General features: G+C 39.7%; 1 protein-coding gene and 1 pseudogene across 1 annotated transcript; one reads left to right on the top strand and one right to left on the bottom strand.

Annotated features, from left to right (window-relative positions):
• Nucleotides 1-470: 470 nt before the first annotated feature.
• On the bottom strand, nt 471-1,762 carry LOC105292305 (annotated as a pseudogene).
• Nucleotides 1,763-2,520: 758 nt separating this feature from the next.
• Nucleotides 2,521-10,321, top strand: ELAC1 (elaC ribonuclease Z 1). Its single transcript, XM_023531086.1, is given in 4 exon segments — nt 2,521-2,640; nt 2,643-2,666; nt 7,730-8,197; nt 9,631-10,321. Coding segments are annotated over 4 exon segments (1,071 nt in total). The 5' UTR covers nt 2,521-2,528; the 3' UTR covers nt 10,098-10,321.
• The last annotated feature ends 566 nt before the right edge of the window (nt 10,322-10,887 follow it).

The raw sequence follows: 10,887 nt of genomic DNA, 5'->3' as shown, positions 1-10,887 counted from the left end.
TTTATTTCTGTAGGGTAGATTCCCAAAAATGGGATTGCTAGGTTAAAGTGTATTGTTATTAGCATCATCATTATTATTGGTAATATATATATATTGCCAGATTACTCTCCCAAACATAATAGCAGTTCACACCTCTACCACTAGTAACATGAGTACTCATTTTCTCTTGTCTTGGTGAGCACTGGCTAGCATTATTATTTGCCAGCTGACATGTGGAAAATGATGTCTACCTGGAGACTGAGCACTTTTCATGCTTATTGGCCATTTGAATTTCTTCTGTGAATTTCCTGTATATATCCGGTTTTTATGGTATCAGTTATTTTTAATGCATTTGCATGATTTTTTTTTTTTTTTAGAGGCATTAACTCTATCACACAGTGCAAACAGTTTTCTCCAGGTGTTTTTTTGGTCCTTTACTTTTTGAGTCTTTTTTTACTGGTTGCTTAGTGAATTATTCTCTTAAGGTTCCATCAGCAGGTGGAATGGAAGACCCCTTCCACCCTTGAGCAACCAAGGCATCATACTCTTTCACTGCCTGCTCTGTCTGGAGGACCCGCACATCAATGCCTTGTTTCTCAAGGCATTCCAGAGTTGATGGAGACATCTTCAAGGCTTTACTCATCCCTTGGCCTGTTGCAAGGTCTGCACACACTTCTTGACAACTTCCTCCACATCTGCAGGCTGCACTCCAGGAGAATGCTCAGTTCCTGTTTCTCTACAATCCCAAGTGCGACTTCCCCCTGGCCACACTTTGCAGTCCTTGTAGGTTTTACTAGAGCCTTGTACTTTCATTTGCCCCCATGAAAGGGAAGCAATTTCAGGGAAAGACATAAGGAACTTAGCTGAAATCCAAAGCCCTCTCTCCACGGAGTTGCGATCCCAAACAGCTCTGTGCTTTACCTCTCACCTTGGTTAGTTCAGGCCCTCTGTTATGCGTCTTGATATATGAAATTTTTTATGTGGTGAAAATGTTTACTTTTTAAAAAAATTTCTGGGTTTCTGTCTTGCCAGTAGGGCTTTCCCATCCCTCACATTATGTACATATTCTCCTGATAGTTTAAAACATATTTCATTGGACCTTTTACATTTAAATTTCTAAATCACATGGACTATATTTTTATATACAATGCAAAGTGAGAATCTTTTCTGCAAAAATAGCCAATTATGTCAATGTTATTTATTAAATAAGTCATTCTTTTTACGCTTTCATTAAATATTGACTACCATACATACCTAGGTTTATTTCTGCCCTTGCCCTACTGTTCCACCTCTATTTTTGTGCCAGTCGTATTATCTTGTAGTTACACCTGTTTAGTAAGTGTAATATCTAGAAAGATGTGTCACTACTCACTACTTGACGTAATTTTCTTGCCCATTCTCAGACCTTTTTCTTCCATGTGATCTTTTGGTTTTTGTTCTGAGATAATTCTCACTGGAAATCTGATAGAATTTGCATTACATGTATTTACATTAATTATGAAAAGATGAACATATTAAGTCTTCCTATTAAGAAACCTAATGTGTATGTGTTTAAGTCTTTTAGTGCCTGTTCCTTTCCTAATAACTTTATTTCTAGTGATTTTATAAAGTGGTTTTTTTCTTGTGAATGAGATTTTTCCCATTTCTATTTATCTGGTTACTGTTAGGACTGAGGAAAGTTATTGATAGTTTTATATATTTATCCAGCTGTCTGTCAAATTTTCTTACTTCAGTATTTTTTCTTAAAATATTTACGTGTTTGTTTTCTGCTCTCAAAGTGGCTAATCTATAATTGGTTATGTGTAGGTTTGAGTTTATTCTTATTCTATTTGATGCACATCTCCCATCATGAAAATATATCAGAGATAGCAGGTGTGCCCAGAAATAGTGAAAGGAAAAAGAGAGATGCCAGGAGTTAGCAAAAATCTACACACTGATCAGTTTATTGCTGATCACTTATAATAGCAGAAACCCAAGTCCTAGCCAGTTGTGAACCCTGTCATTTAGGGGAGTGAGGCCTTCACTGGGCATTACTGTGAGGTATCAGTATTACTGTAGTGTTGTAGAGCATTGCTGTATTTATGATTGTTCAGAAACAGGACTGATCACCATGGGCACCACAGATACCACATAGTAGGCGTAATTTAATCTCATCTCAGTATCTCAAATAGAGTGTTTATTGTTTAGTGATTATTAGAAGGACTTTTAAAAAAAAATTCATGCTTGGAAAGTATGAAGTTCCTATATACTCCTTCATACTCATACCTAGATCCCTCTATTGTTAACATCTTCCATTAGTGTGGTATCTTTTTTACAGTCGATGACCCAATATTGATACATTATTATTAACTAAAGTTTACATTAGGGTTCCTTCACTCTTTGTCTTGTACATTCTGTGGATTTTGACCCATGTATAATGCATGTGTCTATATCATACAGAATAGCTTCACTGTCCTAAATAACAATAAAACTCTTAGGAGTCTTTTTTGATGATTTTGAGCAGTAATATGAAATAATCCCTAGGTGATCTTTCCATTGCAGGGTAGAAGATGTCTATGGATGTGACGTTTCTGGGGACAGGCGCAGCATATCCATCCCCAACTCGGGGTGCCTCTGCTCTGGTCCTTCGGTGTGAGGGCGAGTGCTGGCTCTTTGACTGTGGGGAATGAAAAGCCAACTTAAAGCAGGTTAGTGTACATTCAGCTATCTCATTAAGACTGTCTCTTGTTCTGCTTTATTTTCTTGGCTGTCTTTGGGCCTTTGCTCAGAAACAACCCCGACAGTTGCATCCCACTTCAGTGCTAGAATCCTGGCAAGACTTGGAAGGCCCTCAGAGGTCTGGCAATGCCCACTGAATTTCATTCATTTATTTACTTTTTATTTATCACATAAATACTGAGAGCAAAGATTTATAGAGGTTCAGAGAATAGAGGATGGAGTAAGATACATCAGGCATATTAGATGGACACTGCCCAAGCAGAGGAACAATGTACACGCTTATTTCCACCAGGAGAAAGGTGTAAGTATCACGAGCGATTGCAAAGGGCAGTAGATATTCAGAGGAGGGGTATGTTCTTTTCCACTTGGGGTTATCAAGGAAGGTATCTCAGTGAGTTGTCGAAAGGAGAGGAGGGATCCCCTGCGCTGGGGAGAAGGACATTCCAGCCAGAGGAAGTGGAGTGAGCAAAGGCCTGGCAGGAAGGAGACCTAGGAGTATAGTGATGAAAAGCTTCAGCCTGGAGTCAGGCAACCCTGGGTTCCAGTCCCAGCTGTGTCTTGGCTTGTGACCTGAGCAGATCAACAAGCTTAAGCTTTACTTTCCTCATCTTGAAAATGGGAATAAAAACTCTACTTAGAAGGGATATTATGAGAATTATATAAAATAATCCCTTCTCTGTGTGGTTGTTTTCTTCTCATCAATTAACTCAGGTACTATCTCCTCAAAAGCTCTGTGAACCTCCAGGGTTAAGTAATTCCTCCTTCACCCCAGGCATTCTATTGCTCCATCCTATTTTTATTAACTTCTTAGGATCATTGCTATCTAAAATTATGTATTACTTCAATAGTCATTTCTATGTGTACTACCTTCCTGTACTAAGCTCAGTGATCACTGACATACCTGATAGATGCCTAGTAAATATCTATTCGGTTAATACATGAATAAGAGGTTCAGCACTTAGTATAGTGCCTCTCTCTTATTGGGTCTTGATGAATGGTGGTTATTGAAGTTATTATTCGTATGACTCAACTCAGTGCATGGCATTTGATGACTAAAAGAAAGAGTTATAGCATCCAGGGATCTATTGGTCTATTGGTGGAAACTGACATGCAAACAATCTTATTGTAATGTGATAAGTAGAATAATGGAAGTGTTTTCTAAGTACTTCTGGAGCACTAGGGAGAGGGACAATGACTGTATCTGTGTGTTCAGAGAAAGCATCCTAGAGGTAGTAACACTTGAACAGGGATCTAAGAGATGAATAGAAGTTTCTCTGGTGAGAGAAATAGGGGTAGACATTCCAGGAACAGACAAGAATGTGAGCAACAAGCAAGGGAGTTCCCAGGAGAGAAATGACATGTTTGAGGAATGCTAAGCCACCCTGAACATTGAGTATTTGGCTAGGATAGATGAGAGAAAAGAATACTGCAAGTAAACGAGGGCAGACTATGAAGTCTTCTGTGGTATATGAAGGTATTTGGACCTTATTCTGTCGGCAATAAGAACCATTAAAAGTTTTTTTAAGCATGGGAATGACATGGTCCGGTTTGTGTTTTAGGACAGTTTTCCTATGGCAGATGTATTGGGAGAGAGAGAATAGTATCAGGGAGACCAATTCCAAGGCAGTTGTGTTCATCTGAGAGGAGAGAGGATGAGAATATTGAAGCGGGAAGTATGGACAGCAATGAAGAAGACTAAGTCTAAGAGGTACTTGTAGAGCCAGCAGGAGGTAGTGACCGTTTGAATCTCTAGGGTGTGAAGAAGTGGAAAATTATTACAAGTTACAGATGGTGATATCCCAGATCTAGACAGGAAGTCAGGAAAAGAGCTGTTGGAGGAAAGAACTGTATCATTTGGGACACGTGGCCTTAAAGTGTACACAGCTCAGTCATAATTATGTACTGTCTTGTGCTGAAACCCTGCGGTGAGGGCAGGTACTGTGCTTTATGTCCCTTGGATCACATAGGGGTTCCTTTTGTGAGAACTCTCAGGGGAAGCATAGACCAGAGTGGAGGCTGTAATATGTAACAGTTTAGAGAATAGGGATTGAGGTGGCAGGATGATTAAAATAGAAACAACAAACTATTAAGTGTGAGTACTAGAAGTTTGGGTGTGGGGATAAGTCTTTACTTTTTATTTAATACTGTATGTGTTATCTCATGCTGCTTAACAGATTATAAATTTCTTGTCCTATTTGCATTTATTATCTTCTGGTGTCTTTGGGTCAGAGAGTTTGGGCCTGGTTTATTTGGGTTCTCTACTTCAGGGTCTCACTAAGCTGCAGTCCTGTTATTGCCTGCAGCTGAGGTCTCATCAGAGGCTCAACTGGGGAAGAATCTACTTCAGAGCTCACTCAGGTTGTTGGCAGAATCCTTAGAGTTGTAGGACTGAGACTGCCCACAGCTCTTAGAGGCCTCCTGCACTTTCTGGTCTTGCAGGTTTCTGCTTCGTGGTAGCTTGGAGTGGTACCAGAAAAGGAGAAAGTCTGATGGAGTCAGAAGAGATGGCAAGACAGAGTCTTAAATATTGTAATGGCATTGCACCCTGTGCCGTATTTTATGGTTAGAAGCAAGTCACAAGTCCTGCCCACACTCAAAGGCAGGGAATTGTAGAAGGACATGAACAGCAGGAGGCAGGGGCCATGGGTACCACCTTAAGTCTCATCTGCCACAATACCTTTCTCTAATATTTTGTATTTTACGGCTTCTTTACATAGTATTTTTTAAAGTAAACAGTTTGTAAAACTCAGCCTGATAAAAAATATTTTTAAGAGAACCTTTAGTCTATGAAATTTTTATTGGCTTAAAAAACTTCCTGGCCTCAGAGGAGAGTGAGATGGTAATCACACATGTTATCTATGACCCTAGCACTTCAAAAACCCCCAGTCTCAGACTGGAATACAGCACCCTCAAAACATCTTGGCTTTTCTCAGTAACCCAATATGGACCTATCATTATTTGTTCCATCGAAACCCTTTCAACTTGTACAACCTCCTTGGGTAATAATATTTTATGAATTTCATAAGGAAGTACTTTCTTATTTATTTAAACATACTTCTTTCAACTTTCCATGGTCTTAATATGCAGTCATCTGATTAACAAGTATAGGTTTGCCATGTCATATTTCCTTCATAATTTTAAAGACTGAGTTTAAGCCTTCCTTTTTCCCCTTAAAAATGATTATAAAAAGTATATATACTCACTGTAAAACTTCAAACAAAGCAGAAAAGTATAAATAAGCTAAATTTTCCGTACATGTATAGTCATGATGTAGGTATAGTTGTGTGTGTGTGTAATTTTGTATAAATGGAATCACACTATACTTGGTGTAACCTGCTTTTTTTCAACTCAACAACATATACAAACAATATATTGCAGACATTTTCCTAGGGCAGTAAATATAACTGCATCATCATTCCATTCCTCTGTGGATGACATATTCCCCTGTAACTTTCTTGTTCTCAAGTGAAAGGGAACCCATGCATTTTTCTTCCTTCATTTGATAGCTTTCACTTACCTTTGATAATTGTGGTTGCCATTCCTTCTCCCTCTGAAATCAAGTTTCCTGAAAAATGAAATGTGTGTCTTCCCTGAACATGTGATAACTGTGGGAAGCAGTTTTTTAATTAACTTGACTCATTTGTTTTGGGTCCACAGATTGTGTTGGAGTTTGGTTTGGCTGTTTTGCAGCAGAAAGTTTGATGCAGCACTTTTGAGGTCAACATGAGATCAGGACTCAACAACCATTGCAGTTCTTTTGTCTGTAGAGGTCTCAGGTCACGCTTACGGGTGCATTGGCATCCCAGAAAGCTGGAAAGGGAAAATGAAAGGGTTCTAAAAGTAAAAAGAACAGCAAAAACAAGGACTACAAAGAAAACACAAAAAGGAGCATATTGAAACTTCTAGAGTGCTACCTGGGGAGTCTCAAGGTGCAAAATCGGCCTCTGCCCAATCTATTGTTTTCTGTCACAGGGGTCTGGGCTTGGTATAGTAACTGGAAGACTCTTTGGAGAACATTTTTGTCCTAATTTTACAGGACAAATCACATTACAGTAAACTTTTCCTGTTCTTTTATGGCAGCAAATGTTTGAAATACATGGGCCGTGAGATAGGACCCGAAGTCTCTGTTATACTAAAAATGTGTTAATTATGATTGTTACTTTAAAAATGCCTGTGGTGCATCTTAGAAAAATGCTAATATGGCATCCTGCCGCATACCAGCAGCAAATTTCATTTACCATTGGATAAATCAAATTACAGCCTAAGCCAGAATGTGCTGAAAAAGCTGTGTGTTAGTTCAGGCTGAAGGTAAGGGGCAGACTTTTACATAACACCATAGGGGATCTGCTTTCTGATCTGCATTTTGGAGTCTGTTGCCCACCTCCTCCCCTCTTGGTTCTTCACCTCGCTTCCTCTGCTTCCTCCTTCATCCTCCTCCCCTTGCCTCTCCTTCCCTCATCATCTTCCTTTTTATCCTCCTCCTTTAGCCTCACTCAGACAAGCAGGCTCAAACTTGGTTAGTTAATATCTGTCCAGTGTAGAAAGTCCTTAAAAGGCAGTTGTGGGTTCGGGCACTAGTCCAGTCAACTGGAGCCAGTAGAACACTCGTTCTGCTGGAAATACCTATTTGCTATTCTCAGAGGGAGCAGGAGGGGGCATTGTAACTGTCCGATGCTTTTGACACCTGAGGCCTATTTAGTTACTTAAGTGAAGTATTTTAATACACTTCCTTATTGCAACTTTTTTTAATGATTAAGAAGATAGGTAGAAAGATACTCTGAAAACTAACACTGTAATTTGAAGACGTTTTATTTAAAAAATTATGCCTTATTAAAACTGTCTAGTGAGATAAAGCCTGTCTTTCTTGCTTCTGGAATCATGTAGAAAAATATAAAAAAATAAGTTTATGGTGTAACTAAAACTCTAAATTCATTTTACCACTTTCTCTGTTTTTATGCATATTTCAAGTGGCTTTGTATGGATTTTTATTTCTGAAAAGTTCCCAATCTTATTTCTCTCCCTCAATCAAAAGGGAGAATTACCAAGATCTTCATCACGCATCTTCACGGAGACCATTTCTTTGGCCTTCCTGGCCTCCTCTGCACGATTAGCTTGCAGAGCGGCTCCACAGTCGCCAAACAGCCTATTGAAATCTATGGCCCTGCAGGACTTCGGGACTTTATCTGGCGAACCATGGAACTCTCTCACACGGAGTTGGTCTTCCCTTATGTAGTTCATGAGCTGGTGCCTACAGCAGATCAGTGTCCCACAGAAGAACTAAAAGAATTTACAGACATGAGTAGAGCGGACGGCCCTCCCAAAGAGGGGAAAGGAAGAACTATCATATTAGACTCAGAAGAAAACTCATACCTTCTGGTTGATGATGAACAGTTTATTGTAAAAGCATTTCGCCTCTTTCACCGAATTCCCTCCTTTGGGTTTTCAGTTGTGGAGAAGAAACGCCCAGGTAAACTCAATGCACAGAAACTAAAAGACCTCGGTAAGTGGTTTTTCCTTTCCTTCTCCTCAGTCAAGCTGTTGATAACTAAAGCTGTTAGAAGTGTCATAGCGACCTTCCTTTCCTATCTCGTAGGCCTAAAGCTGACATTTTTTCCATTCATTTCTTTTGCCCAAAGTTTATTTATTAAGGGAAATTCCTGGAGCCAAAAGGTGCTATTCAGAGCAAAACCCAAGTGTATGTTTGAGTCCTCCTCTCTTCAGCTCCCCTGATGCACACGCGTAGTCTCATCTTCAGCTTTCACTGTCTTGGTTGGCAGCGTAGTGCTGTTGTCTTAGGTCCAGGCTTTTATTTTGTCATGTCTTCCTCTTGAAATATGTTTTCAATGACATCTTTGGCCTAAGAATTTTTGCCATATATTAACTTCGCAGCTGCAACCACTTGCTTTCAGGGTTTGCCTTCTCTACCCTGCCTAAGTTAATTTGGTGTTCAGAACGCTGCCCCTCAACCATCTTACATACCTGGGTTCATCACAGCTGGAAGCAGGCACACGAAGATGGCTTGAGGCCATCCGTGGCTTCATACCTTCTCCACACTGGGCCTTCATGCGTGAGGGAGTCTTCAGCACCTCTCTCAAAGCAGTGTTCAGGTCTGCTGTACCTCTAGCATCACCACCTTCCTTGGCATGGCCACGGCAGAGCTTATAAAAAGCATGATGGTGCCTTTTGTATGTTTGTTTCTTTATTTACCTAACCTCTCCCTTCTTTACCAACTAAAACAAAATACAGACTAATGAGGAAACATGACTCAGGCCAAAGGTATTTTTATTATCTAAGAACCTATGGAAATACTCTTATATTGGGAAACTTTAAACATGGTATATGTTAGAATTAGTAAACACATTCTGTTTGTTTGTAGGTTTTGTCCGGAGTGATGATCAGGTATTATGCTAGATTAATATGAGATTTAAGCACAGTTTAGTAAATGTGGAACTGCCTGTATCTCCAAAGAAGATTATGTATGTGTGCCCTAAATGTTCCTTGATTTTGTCATCCAAACAACCCAAACAGTATTAAGTTAGCTTGTAGGTACCTTGTCGTTATTTAAATGGACTCTAATTTTGTCCAAGATGAGCTTATTGAATAAAACATTCTCAAAAACTCTTATTCCTATACACAGCAGAGAATCAAGGCTGTTATCTTGACTGGAATAAGGTCTTAGAGGGACTTAAGAGCATAAAACCCATCTGACACTTGTGCTTGGGAAATGTTTTAAGTACTAGAGCATTGCCAACACTGAACTTTTAACAATGTATAAATATTCCAGTTTTCCACAAATAGTAAAATATTTATTACAATTATGAAAAGAATTGGATGCCTTTGCCATTTGCTATTTGCTGTGTTGCTAAAACAGACTCTCTTAACAAGTCATAAATTCCATCCCCATGATGTGATGTTATCTGCCTCCATCATTAGGTGTTCCGCCAGGTCCTGCCTATGGAAAGCTGAAAAATGGAATTTCTGTTGTTCTGGAAAATGGAGTTACAATTTCTCCCCAAGATGTCCTAAAAAAGCCTATTGTTGGAAGAAAAATCTGCATTTTGGGTGACTGTTCTGGGGTTGTGGGTGATGGAGGAGTGAAGCTGTGCTTTGGAGCAGACCTGTTGATCCATGAAGCGACCCTGGATGATGCCCAGGTTGACAAAGCAAAGGAGCACGGCCACAGCACACCACAGATGGCAGCGGCGTTTGCAAAGTTGTGCCAAGCAAAGAGGCTGGTTCTGACTCACTTCAGTCAGAGGTACAAACCAGTTGCCTTGGCCAGAGAAGGAGAAACAGATGGGATTGTAGAACTAAAAAAGCAAGCTGAGTCAGTGTTAGATTTCCAAGAAGTGACTCTAGCAGAAGATTTTATGGTGATTGGCATTCCGATCAAGAAATGAAACCAGTGTTCCTGACTGTATACCGACATGTCTATGATGTGTTACTGAACCAGCAGTTGAATTTGTTGTTGTTGTTGTTGTTGTTGTTGTTATGTTGTTGTTGTTTTGGTCTAATATTATTTGGGTCCTAATAATCCTAAAAAGGATGGAGCTGCATTGCCGAGTTGACTCAGCAGTGAGTGGGAGCAACCTTTTTGATAATAAATCATTTTAAAAAGAAAAAAGACCAGCATCCTTTTTAAAGTCCAAATTTGATAAAATGATAGACTATTCAGGTATACTTCATGTTTCGTGGCTGCTTTCTCAGATACATGCCAGTACCCCGTGCAATCCCGGGCTTAGCTTCTGCCCAGCTTTATTGCTATTGTTGGCACAGTACGCAGGGCTTGGCCCTCTTGGCTAAAAATGGTATTTTGGCAGTTTGTGTTCAATCTGTTCATGTTATTAACAGAATAGTGAGAAATGTAATGAGACATCAGACATGTAGAATTGAAGTTGGCATGTTAAATCTTGAATTCCTTGCTGGAATGCTGAGTGCATTGTTGGGCTAGGTGTTTATTCTTCAATTAATATGTTATCGAACTTTCAGGTTTACTTTAAACCTGTGGTTCTTCTCTGGGCGTGATACCCCTCCCCTAGATGGAGTTTTGAAATTGTGGGGATGTTTCTTGTCAAAATGAGTAGGGGATTGGTGGGCGATTCCTACTGGTATTTAGTCAGTAGGAGCTAGGGATGCTAGATCCTGCAAAGTTTGGGTCAATTCTATGCAATAAAGAATTATCTCACTCCA

The sequence above is a fragment of the Pteropus vampyrus genome, unplaced genomic scaffold (genome assembly GCF_000151845.1).
Source record: "Pteropus vampyrus isolate Shadow unplaced genomic scaffold, Pvam_2.0 Scaffold3, whole genome shotgun sequence".
Lineage (NCBI taxonomy): Eukaryota > Metazoa > Chordata > Mammalia > Chiroptera > Pteropodidae > Pteropus > Pteropus vampyrus.
Note: the sequence above shows the minus strand (reverse complement) of the source record. Positions and strands in the feature narration are given on the sequence as shown.